Raw genomic sequence first — 12,749 nt, forward strand, 5'->3', positions numbered from 1 at the left:
ACAAAGGATTGTGGAAACTAACCATAAATAAAGGGAATGGGAAAGCAAGCAGTCTGGCATGGAGAGATACAAAAGGGAGAAGGGACTAGTACAGTTTAGTTTGAGCCGGATGATAGATGGCCTTGAATGCCATACTGAGTTCAGGATTTAGTTAGATAAACAAGGGAAACAATTGAAGGTTTTTGTGTAGAGAGAATGACATGATCAGACTCGTATTTTAGAAAGATGCTTCTGGCAACAGTGTAAAAAGGTAGACTGGAAAGGTGAGAGATTGATAGCATGGAAACAAGTTGTGAGGCTCTCTTGAGAACCCAGTGAAAGCTATTGAGGGTGAGGGGCAGCAGGAATGGAGAGGAAGGGAAAGAACTGAGACAGTGTTGAGATGTGATTAATGGGAGTTGGAAACTCCCTCTTCTGCAGAGAAACTTCTCCACATTCTTACCCTTTTCACCCTCCCTAGCCCCACCTCTCTTCAGCTGAACTTGGCTTTCCCTCCACTTGCCTTCTGTCTCTGAGCAGTGGCCGCCTGCTGCTTCTGCACATGCTGGGGCTGGGAGTCAGGGTTGCTGCCGTCCTAAATCTCCACCACTGGTTCCCATCGATTGTTTTTCATTCCTTGTTCTGAAGTTCTAAACCTGTGCTTTGAGGCTCACATCTAACTGTACTGTACTCTTTCTCTATTCCCCTTTCTTGCAGTGGTATGCCAGCCACCTGGCCAAGCTCCCCGCCTTTGCTGGGGACAGTAGCTTCCAGCTTCATTCTCTCCTCAGTGTTTCTCAGCAACGGTGCTATGGGCATTTTCGATGAGGCAGACCTTCCTTCTGCAGGATGTTCATCCTTCCTCCAAATGCTAGTAGTACCCCCGCGACATTGTGACATCCAAAAAAGAAAAATGAGGTGGAAGGGAAACCTTAGGAAGATTCCCTTACATGTTTCCAGATGTCCCCCAGGGCCCATAGTGCCCCCCAGTGAAGAATCACTTGTCCACATAAATGACCTGTCTCGTACTCTGAACTCATAATTTCTTGACCTTCCCTACTTCTTCAACCGACACATTGTCTCCCCTGGCCCTGCATCCAATCCCAACCTTATCTCATGCAGAATCCATCTCTGGAATGTGCATTTGGAATACCTCTCTGAGTGGAGCCTCCTGTGCTAATACTCTTCCGCTCTCTTATTCCCACTGACACTGCTCTCAGGCCAAAGCAGGACGCCCAGGCCGTGGATGTCAGTCTCCTTCTTGGCTTCACTTCCTTCCCTGCCTACCTCAGTTGGTCACTTCAGTGAAACTCTCACCCCTTCTTCAGTTCCTTTCCCAGCCCTTTATTCTGTCATGGCCTCGCCCAGCCGGTTCTCAAGATAGAGGAACTGGGTCTTTTAGAACTGATGAGAGTTAGGAGGTTGGGAAAAGCAGTTCATCTTAGGGGCCTTCTTAATCTTACAGAGAGAAAACAAAAAGTCATCTTAGAGGTTACCTTCTCCTAGCATAGCAGGGTGACTGTCTTTTCTCCATGAAGGTTATAAGGGCAAATGGCAATTATGCAAAACTAAATCCTGAACTCATTAACAGAATCGATGTGCCAAGCTTCATGCTAGATTCTTTTTTTTTTTTTTTAGTTTATTTATTTATTTTGGGAGAGAGAGAGAGAGAGAGAGAGAGCAAAAGCGAGTGTGAGCCAGGGAGGGGGTGGGGTGGAGAGAGAGGATCCCAAAGCAGGCTCAGTGTGGGAGCCCGAAGTGGGGCTTGATCTCACGAACCATGAGATCGTGACTTGATCCAAATTCAAGAGCTGGACACTTCACCGACTGAGCCACCCCGATGCCCATGTGTTAAACTAGTTTTGAAGGATGAATAGATTTTATTTGGTAGGCTGAGAGGATGGTGGTGACATTGCAGAGAGCCACAGGAGGTCTAAGGCACAGTAGTACAGGGTGTGATGTGCACTTGGGACAGATAAACCAGAGAATCAGCCTGAATCTCTTCTCCATGTTTCGTGCTCAATGGAGACCCTGAATCAATGTTGCTGATCTTGCTCAAGGCTTTTAGGGTTCACTCACTATAGGTTTCCAAAGCAGATTGCAGGACTGTGTTCCACAAAGCATATACTCATCTCTACTTCCAACACCTGGTGACCTGATTTTCTCTTATTTTGAAACACTCCCTATTATGGGGTTTGGAATGAACAAATCCTGTACAAGCCTAGTTAAGAGACTGTAGGAAACCTGAGGAGGTTTCTGATCAGAGATTAATATAAAAGTGGCATTTGGAAGCTTAATCTGGCTCACGTTTGTAGAATTAGCTGGGCTTTACTTTCTAACTGCTAACATGTTTTACATTTATTTGTATATAAGAGTAACTTTTTTGGGGCGCCTGGGTGGCTCAATTGGTTGAGCGTCCGACTTCGGCTCAGGACATGATCTCACGGCTTGTGAGTTCGAGCCCCATGTCAGGCCCTGTACTGACAGCTCAGAGCCTGGAGCCTGCTTTGGATTCTGTGTTCCTCTCTCACTCTGCCCCTCCCTCCCTCCCTCATGCTCTGTCTCTCTCAAGAATAAATTTTTTTACAGAAAGAAAGAAAACATTAAAAAAATTTAAGAGTGATTTTTCTAGCATAGATCTTAGGTCTCATGAGTACTTTATAGCTCGACTTAATTCTTTTACTGAACCTCTATACTATATACATCATTAAACTTGAGGTAAGGAAGGTCCTATTGATGAGTCGGTTTGAATAGCTAGCTTTGGGGGCGCCTGGGTGGCTCAGTCGGTTGGGTGTCCAACTTCGGCTCAGGTCATGATCTCGCGGTCCGTGAGTTCGAGCCCCATGTCGGGCTCTGTGCTGACAGCTCAGAGCCTGGAGGCTGTTTCAGATTCTGTGTCTCCCTCTCTCTCTGACCTTTCCCCGTTCATGCTCGGTCTCTCTCTGTCTCAAAAATGAATAAACGTTAAAAAAAATTTAAGAAAAAAAATGAATAGCTAGCTTTGGTTTACTCACCACTAACTTCAGTGTAACATATGCTTTGCTTGATTAAAATTTGACTTTTTTGGTGGAATTTGGTTTCTTTCCAGAAGACTCCTGTTTGATTCTTACATTTTTGGAAGTAAAGAGGGGCGCCTGGGTGGCGCAGTCGGTTAAGCGTCCGACTTCAGCCAGGTCACGATCTCGCGGTCCGTGAGTTCGAGCCCCGCGTCGGGCTCTGGGCTGATGGCTCGGAGCCTGGAGCCTGTTTCCGATTCTGTGTCTCCCTCTCTCTCTGCCCCTCCCCGTTCATGCTCTGTCTCTCTCTGTCCCAAAAATAAAAATAAAAAAAAAAAACGTTGAAAAAAAAAAAAAAAAAAAAAACATTTTTGGAAGTAAAGAGAATCTGGCTCATTGGTTTTCAACCAATCTTAATTGAATTCTTCAGAGGAACCTCAGAGGCCAGGTCTGGGAAGATGGGAAGAACGAGAGGACTGAGCGCGAGACCTTCCACACCAGCTGTACTGCTTTGATCTCTTTTATTTGTTAGGTTCTGAATAAGATATCATTTGAGGGCACCTGGGTGGCTCAGTCAGTTAAGCGTCCAACTTTGGCTCAGGTCATGATCTCACGGTTCGTGGGTTCGAGACCTGCATCAGGCTCTGTGCTGACAGCTCAGAGCCTGGAACCTGCTTCAGATTCTGCGTCTCCCTCTCTCTCTGCCCCCCACCCCCACTCGCACTCTGTCTCTCTCTCAACAAAAGAAAAAAGAAAAAAAAAGAAAGAAACATTAAAAAAAGAGATATCACTTGAAGGTAGGATTCTGCAGTGAAAAGAGTTTTAAAACCACCAATCTGGCTAACCTTTGCCCCATTCCTCTGACAGACCAGGAACTTGATGGCCAGTGATTATGACTGAGGCTCCCACCCCAGACAGTGGCAAAGCCAAAGCCAGCACACAGATCCCTGAACCCCACCCCCACACTCATCCCTCCCCTCTGTAACACCTCCACCTTCTTATGACTTTACCCTCTCCATAGTCTCAAGAAGGAACCTGGTTTATATTTAGTTTTTCCTTCATTAAGAAAAAATTGACCTTCAGATCTCCCTGGCTACCTTCCTCTTTTTTTTTTTTTTCTTTTCCTTTTTTGCTCCTCTGTAACATTTTAGTGGTGAAATAGTTCCAGAGGAAAATACATTGCCTGAAACGGGAGTTTCCATTTTCTCTTTGCTCTCTTTGAGGGCATGCGAGCAAGAGTCATGGCTCAGGAACTCTGTTCTGGCCTTAGAAAAGTTTGAGGCACTGCTATTACTCCCAAGATAATTCTAGCATCCTCCATCAGCTGCCTGCCCCACCGCTGAGCATTAATGAGCAGTTGCAAGATTAAATTCTGTGTGTGAACAAGAGGATGGTGGACAACAAGACAGTCTGGGAGGGGGAGAGGGATGAGATTTTAATTATAGAAATGTCACTGCAAATATTTTTTCCCCTCCAATTTGAATCTTCAAAATGCCTTCCCCCTCCCCTGCCCCTGCAAAATCAGTGACCTTCACATTTTGTGTCAGAATTACGCAAGTTGCTCTTAAGTGCCTTTGAGGAAAGTCTGAGGCCTGAATCCTGCCCCAACGCTGAATTTAGAAGTGTGGCACCCCAGCATCTCTTAGCATACCAAGAGTGCAAAATGTAAAAAGTACCACGGCCCTGACTTGGAAGAAAGCAGTGGCATGCGACCTTTCTCCCTGCATATCTAATATTTAGCAAGTACTTCATTCTAAATAAAAGACAGGGATATTTGAGTGGAGTTTCAAAACAAAATTCAAGACAGCCAGCGGCAGATATACCTGTGTCTTTCAGATGCCTCTGTGCTAAAAGGAGAGGACTGAAGATGAAAATTATTCTGGTCTTCTTTCTTTAAGTCTATATTTCTGTTAAGACAGAAAAGGGAAGGGAACCTTTGAGCCTATTTACTCAACTAACCACAGTGCAAATACTTTGCCTTGGAGAACAATTGACTAAGAATAAACCTGTCTGCTGATTGGCTCTGGCTCCCATATATTGTGTTATCACTGTAATATACTGTAGATGATTACCCAGGGGGTGTGGAAACAAGGGCCAAGGCCAATTGTAAGTTCCTTTCTATCTATAATCCACTTTTCTCTTGCATTTCCATTTCTAGGGACTCTCAGACAGACGTATTAGTACAAGTAAGGGGGAAAATATACGCACAAGGACATTCACCAAAGTACTATTTGTAATGGCGGAAAGCTGGAAATAATCCAAATGCACATAAAAGGAGTGTGGGTAAATTAATTATATTTATAATGGAAGAGGATTGCCAGGGTTACAGGAGGCTGCTGTGTTGCTAAACCCAGGTGTTGGTAGCCTTGGTATCACATGACCTCTCAGCACTTTGTGCCTCCCACATTTTTCCTTCTCTTGGCTTCTCTGCCAGTTTCCTGGTTGTCTGCTACCTCTCTGTCTATTCCTTGTCATTGTGTCTTATGACCTCTTCATCCCCTTTTGACTGCTAAAATGTTAGTCTCCAGGACCTCTTCTCACAGTGCACACTCTTGTAGGTGATATGGTGTGTTCCGTGGCTTTAATACCACCTGTGGACAGACAAGTCCTAAATTTATATTGCTAGTTAGTTAACGTGGCTAACGCTGAACTCTTTATCTTCCCCGTCACCAGATTTGCTCCTCCTTCAGAATTCCCCATCCTAGTTAACAGTAATTCCATGAACTCAGCTGCCAAAACCCTGGGACTTGTTCTTGACTGCTTCTTCCCCCTTCCCTCACTACCAGTCCTGTTGATTCTACCTCTGAAATACATCTCAAGCCTACTCACTTTTCTTTCACTCCAGTGTCACCACCCTGGGCCAAGCCAGCATCACCTCTCATTAATGCCACCTCCTTTGTCGGCCCCCCAGTCCATTCTCCACACAGCCTCTAGAGAACCCCTTTATTATTTGTTTCAAGATTATTTAAGGGGCGCCTGAGTGGCTCAGTCGGTTAAGCATCTGACTTCGGCTCAGGTCATGATCTCACAGTTCGTCAGTTTGAGCCCCGTGGCAGGCTCTGTGCTGACAGCTCAGAGCCTGGAGCCTGCTTCGGATTCTGTCTCCCTCTCTCTCTCTGCCCCACCTCTGCTTGCTCTCTGTCTCTCAAAACTGAATAAACATTAAAAATTTTTTAAAAAGTTATTTATTTTCAGAGAGAGAGAGAGAGAGAGAGAGAGAGAGACAGGGGGAGGGGTAGAGAGAGAGAATCCCGAGCAGGCTCCACTGTCAGGGCACAGCCCATTGCAGGGCTCAAACCCACAAACTGTGAGATCATGACCTGAGCTGAAACCAAGAGTTGGACACTTCACAGACTGAGCCACACAGGTGCCCCTGGAGCACTCTTTTAAAAACATGAATTGGATCAGTGACCATTCCTTGCACCTAGGATTACATTCAAAACGCTCAGCATGGCGCACAGAACCTCTGCCTTCCTGATCCGTCTCTTGCTCTCCCTCTCCCGATGTGCCCCAGGAACCCTGGAGCTTTATGTACTTACTCACCTGAGGCACCTTGGGGCCTTTGTGTGGGCCATTTTTCTGTGCCTGGAATGCTTTCCTCACCTTGTCTCGCCTGGCCAACTCTTTTGGTCAAACTTCAGATCTCAGTCTAAAGGTCTTGTTCTCAGGAAGGCTTTCCTTCAGACACACAGCATACACATACCTCCACCACTGCCTTCTCAACTTGCTTCCTTTGTTAGGCTATTTCATAATTCTGTGTTCTTTTTCTTTAAAGGATTTATTGCAATATGTGTGTGTGTATTATATATGTGTATGTGTCTAATGTATATATTTTATGTATACATATTATATATATACACACATTGTATATATATATGCATTATATATATATATATTCATGTGCTTATGTGTTTAATGTCTAAACTGTTAAGCTGAGAGCAGGAACTATATCTCTTTTGGTTATTTCCTCTTACTACTTTTCTCTAGTGCTTGAGTAAAAATTCAGCTGTTCTAAGATGGAGAAAGGGAGATGCAGAATAGAATGCACAATATTATCCCATGTTTGTTATCTTTAAAAATTTGTATATTTTGGATGTTAATCCCTTATCTGATATGACTTACAAATACTTTCTTTTATTATTTCTTTATTTCACTCTGTTAATAGTTTCCTTTGATGCACAGATTTTGTTGAAGTTCAGTTTATCTACTTTTTCTTTTGTTGCCTGTGCTTTTATTACAAGAAATCATTATCAAATTCAACGTCATGAATCTTGGCCCCTCATTTCTTCTAAGAGTTTTATAGTTTTAGCTCCTACCCTTAGGTCTTTAATCCATTTTGACTTAATTTTTATATATGGTATAAGGCAAGGGTCCAACTTCTTTTTTTTTTTTTTTTTTTTTTTTTTTTTTTTGCATGTGGAGATCCAGTTTCCCAGCATCATTTGTTGAAAAGACTGTCCTTTCCCTAATAGATGGTGTTGGTACCCTTGTTGAAAAGCTCTTGACTTCATATGTGAGGGTTTATTTCTGGGCTATATTCCTTTTCTTCTCCCCCCTACCAAAAATTTTAATGTAGGAAGCAACATGTGAACATTACATTTAGATGGTAAAAGTCACCTTACAATTATATGACATATATGAAGTAATATACTGCTGGCTTAATGGAAAACATAACAGTTGTGACAGTCATGCTTAATACCTTGGTGAAGTAAAGAGAGAAATGGACGGGGTGGCACAGATATATGCAAAGATTTCACAGTTCAAATATATTTAGCCCTTCTGAGAAAATGCAGATGGGAAATCTGTGGCAAATATTTCTGTAATAGGGTGACTTCCATCCATTAGTAATCATTCTGTTCATGCAATTGAAGTAACTGTAATTGTTTTTGACTGGGCTCTATTCCATTCAATTGATCTATATGTCTTTATGCTAGTATCATACTGTTTTGTTGTGTTTGTTGAATTGTGATATGTTATACATAACATATAATTTATCATTTTAACTATTTTTAAGTATACAATTCAGTGGCATTGAGAACATTCACATTATCAGGCAACCATCACCATCATCCCTTTTTATAGCTGCATAGTATTCCATTACAGGAATACATTGTAATTTATTTACCATTCCTCTGCTAATGGAAATTCAGGTTGTTTTCAGTCTTTTGTTATTACAGTTAATGTGCTGACAAATAATCTAATATGAAAGTCATTTTTGCTTGTGTGAGTGTATCTATAGGACAAATTCTGAAACAGAATTGATGGATCACAACATTTGTGCTTTTGTAAAATTGACAAAATGCCACCATAGGGGTTTTATTAATTTACCCCCAGTATATCAGCTTAAAAAAAAAATCTTTCCCTACTTCATAGGTTAAAAATGTTTTAGTGTTGGGGCATCTGCGTGACTCAGTCGGTTAAGTGTCTGGCTCTTGATTTTAGCTTAGGTCACGATCTCCCAGTTCATGGGATTAAACCCCACATCAGGCTCTGCGCTGACAGCCTGGAGCCTGCTTTGGATTCTCTCTGCCTCTCCCCTCCTCACTCTTTCTCTGTCTCAAAATAAATAAATAAACATTAAAAAAAAAAAAAGAAACAAAACAGATGAACATAAGGGAAGGGGGGGAAGAGAAGAACGGGAAGCAAACTATAAGAGACTCTCAATGATAGAGAGCAAACGGGGGGTTGCTGGAGGGATGTGGGTGGGAGTTGGGCTAGATGATGATGGGTATTGAGGGCGATGGGCACCAGGTGTTGTATGTAAGTGCTGAATCACTAAATTATACTCCCTGAAACCAAAAAAAAAAAAAAAAAGTAAGTTGGTTTTGGTAGAGGGATGGGCCCTTCCCCATTCTGCTTTTTTCTTTTTCTCTTACCTCCTTTTCCTTCTCCAAGTGACTTGTGAATTCAGAAGTTCTACCCTAAGACAGAGAACAAGTGGCCCTTTTCTAGGGTTGGGTTGGTGCTGAGTTCTAGGCATGTAAGCCCAAGGAGAGGCATGGGGTGGGGATATTCTGGGTGATGGTGCTGCCTTCTGTGCTTGACTCAGAGGCCCTGGGGAAGCCAGGTTAAGGTTGTCCTGGGTGGCCTGGGGATTTGCTGCAGCCTAGACATCCCAGCCCATCTTTGCCTTCAAATGGAGAAAACCTAATCCCCTCTGAGAAGCCCTGGGACTTCTGTCGTTTCTCAGGGATCTTCTGATCCAAGTAAGAAAAAATGATGAAAGGGGCACCTGGGTGGCTCAGTCAGTTAAGCATCTGACTTCAGCTCAGGTCACGATCTCACACTCCGTGAGTTCAAGCCCCGCGTCGGGCTCTGTGCTGATGGCTCAGAGCCTGGAGCCTGCTTCAGATTCTGTGTCTCTCCCTCTCTCTGCCCCTCCCCTGCTCATGCTCTGTCTCTTTCTGTCTCAAAAATAAATAAAAACATTTAAAAATTAAAAAAAAAAAAGAAAAATGATGAAAGTAATCATAAAATTAAAATAATTAAATTATACATGCTTGTTTATCAAATCTAAAATGCCATCCACTGTAGCCTTGCCACTATTTTATGCATCACTCAGAAAAAAACAAAAACACTGCCAATTAAAAGGACCAGTGCTTGCTTAGCACATAAACTTTTCTCCTCACATATCACCCTTATTCATACCTAAAACAGTAAAAACAGTTTTTCTTCAAGTGCCAAATCACATGTAATTCCTTTAAAGACATTTTCAGTGGCATTTAAAATATGTGTAATACCATCAACTACATTGAGCTAAAGTGACAATACCAAGAATTTAGATTACACTCACACATGCACAGGCAGTGTGACTAGCTCTCCATCATTTGGCAAGAACTGTAAGATTTCAGAGGCCTTAGTGCCCGGGGGAAATGTGCATCCTTGTTCAATGCCATGTTACATCCTTTGGCTAATTGCAAAGTGTTTTTTATGCACGTGATCTCATTTAACCCTCACAGCAACCTTGACAGGAGATCTATAAAGCCATTTTCTAGATAAGGAAACTGAGGTTTACAGAGGTTGTGTGATCACAGTTAATGAGACATCAAAGGGGGATTTAAACCCCAGACTTTCTGCTCTATTTAGTTATTTCCCAGCATTTGACCTCCTCGCCTTGGACCTGTTAGACCAGACCGGATGACTGTAACAGTGCAGGAAGTGAGGGCTGCTCTGATTCTCTGCTTCTTCTGCTGGAGTTGATTAAAGACACTTGCTGGCAGAAATATGTAGGCAGAAGTGGTTTTCTTAAAGGATAAAAAAGTAAAAACAGGGCACCTGGGTGGCACAATCGGTTGCGCCTCCGACTTCGGCTCAGGTCATGATCTCGCGATTCATGAGTTCGAGCCCTACACTGGGCTCGCTGCTGTCAGTGCAGAGCCCGCTTCAGATCCTCTGTCCCCCTCTCTCTCTGCCCCTGCCCTGCTTGTGCTCTCTCAAAAATAAATAAACATTAAAAAAAAAGTAAAAACATAAATTTAATTTGAGAACATTCTCTTTCTCCCCCCCTCCCCTTCTCTGAAGGTACCAGAAAGCCGCTGAAGAAGCAAACATGGAAAAGAGAAGAAGTGTAAGTATTGAGGAGCCCCAGGGCATGTGGAACTTCTTGATAAAGCCTGTGTGGTCCAGCCACCTGCAGCCTCTGTGGGGCTCGGGCTCCATGTCAGCTGAGCCAGGCAATGATGCCAGCTGCTCTGATTTGTGAGCCATTTACTCATGAGGACGTGGTTCAGGTGCAGGGAATCTTATTTTTCCACTGAGGTTCTCCTTTTGAACCCCTTTCTCTTCCCTGAGTTGAGTGAAAGATAGAAGGCCAAGTGCTTTGCCCGAGGTTAGTAAAATGGCTTACTAATTCTGCTCAAATTAGAATACAGGGTTTCCTAGGTTCCATCCCTTGTTCCAAATCAAACAACCAGAATTTCTGTATTTCTGCATTTAAATGGTAGCAGCTGTGCCGCTGTCGTCATCCTGGGGTTCTTTGTTTAAAGCACACGTCTTGACCCAGTCTAGTTAGCAAGTTTCTTAGCTGCAGGATCCATCAAAGGCTAAAACCTTAGAACAAGCTCTTTTGCTCTCGTTCTCTACTCTCCCTGCTGGCTAGCTTCCAGCTGGGCTGGAGAATGTATTTCTTTTGAAATCTTACTTGATTTAATCTTGTGAGGAAAAAAAATCTCACTTATTTGGGTAAGAATTCTTTAATTTGGCTGGCATTACAGAAACATCCTCCTAGCGGTTTTTAGTACCTAACCTATTTAAGTTAGTGCAGAACGTGCCCCTGTCAATTTGTTCTCTCGAAGGGGGTAATGTTGACCAGGTCTTTGGCGTAATTTTCCTGTAATTAAAAAATGGGTCCCTTGTGGTCCACTGTAAGCAAAAGCTACCATCATTTCACTCAACTGCTGGTTTCTTTCCTCCTCTCTCTCCGGCCTGTTATTTTTCCCCTTCCTCTTTTCTTCCTTCCTTCTTTCAGTCATTCATTTAGCAAGTATTCACGGGTCACCTACTAGGTGCCAAGCACTGTTTTAGGCACTAATACAGACTACAATTCTTCCATCATGGAGTTTACGATAGTGGGAGAGACGGACAATAAAGAAATTGTGTCAGGTGGTGGTTAATGCTAAGAAACAACACAAAGTGGGTAGGAGGGATAGAATGTAGGGTGGTCCAGGAACACCTCTGATGAGGGGACACTGGAGTAGAGATCTGAGGATACGAACCAGGGAGAAGAATGATTAGGGCAGAAGGAAGAGCACATGCAAATGCCCTGAGGCAGGAACTTTGTTGATGTGTTTGAGGAATGGGAAAAGCAAAGTCATAGCCACTATGAGGACCAGGGCTTTAACTCTGATCACATGGGGGCCTTCAGAGGGTTTGCGTGCAAAGGAGTGATGTTATCTGACTTAAATTTTAAAAAATAGGAGGAAGAAATTCTAGGAACAATGGCAGATGCATGGAGACAAATTATAAAACAATTGGCATGATTTAGGGAAGAGATGATAATGGACTGGACTGGAGTGGTTATATAGGTGATGAGAAGTGGTCAGGATTTATACTGAAAGTAGAGAAAGAGAAAAATGGCGAATGGCAAAACTCATTTTGGCTCAAACACCTGGAAAAATAACATTAATTGAGATGAAGAAGTCTGTAGGAAAAGCAGGTTTAGAGAAGGGAAAATGGTAGAAGCTTGGTTTGGGGCATGTTAAATGTGAAATGCTTTAAGACATCCAAGTAGAGATTTTTTTTTTTAATGTTTATTTATTTATTTTTGAAAGAGAGAGAGAGAGAGCACAAGCAGGGAAGGGGCAGAGAGAACAGGAGAGAGAGAGAGAGAGAGAGAGAGAGAGAGAGAGAGAGAGAGAGAGAGAATCCCAAGCAGGCTCCATGTTCAGCGCAGCGCCCAATGTGGGGCTCGATCCCACAACCCTGGGATCGTGACCTGAGCCGAAATCAAGAGTTGGACCCTTAACTGACTGAGACACCCAGGCACCCCCTATGTAGAGATGTTATATAAGAACTTGAAACTGGAAGAGATGTGAGCTGGAGATAGGATGTGTGTGTATCAAAGTATCCATGGTATTTAAAGACATGAGATGCATGTGATCACTTAGGGAGTGAAAGGAGATAGAGGGGAGGTCTGAGGACTGAGCTCAAGAGCACTTTGATGTTTCAAGTTGGGAGATAAGGAGGAACCAGCAAAGGAGACTGAGTAGGAGCAGCTGGTAAAACGACAGCAGAAACAAGAGTATGGGTGCCAGAAGCCAAGTGAAGAAAGTGCTT

The 12,749-nt window shown here is 43.2% G+C and overlaps 1 protein-coding gene across 5 annotated transcripts in view; it reads left to right on the top strand.

Moving 5' to 3' along the window:
• LIMA1 (LIM domain and actin binding 1) overlaps nucleotides 1-12,749 on the top strand; it is an 84,736-nt gene that overhangs the window by 29,765 nt on the left and 42,222 nt on the right. For 4 of the 5 annotated variants that reach the window (XM_053895933.1, XM_053895934.1, XM_053895930.1 and 1 more), the window contains exon 3: nucleotides 10,497-10,542. The exons of the other annotated variant lie outside the window; for it this stretch is intronic. In XM_053895933.1, coding sequence (XP_053751908.1) covers nucleotides 10,497-10,542 — 46 coding nt within the window. The remainder of the gene's footprint in view (nucleotides 1-10,496; nucleotides 10,543-12,749) is intronic. 5 annotated transcript variants of the gene reach the window in all.

This window comes from Panthera pardus, unplaced genomic scaffold (assembly GCF_024362965.1).
Source record: "Panthera pardus isolate Hobbes unplaced genomic scaffold, ASM2436296v1 HiC_scaffold_6, whole genome shotgun sequence".
Lineage (NCBI taxonomy): Eukaryota > Metazoa > Chordata > Mammalia > Carnivora > Felidae > Panthera > Panthera pardus.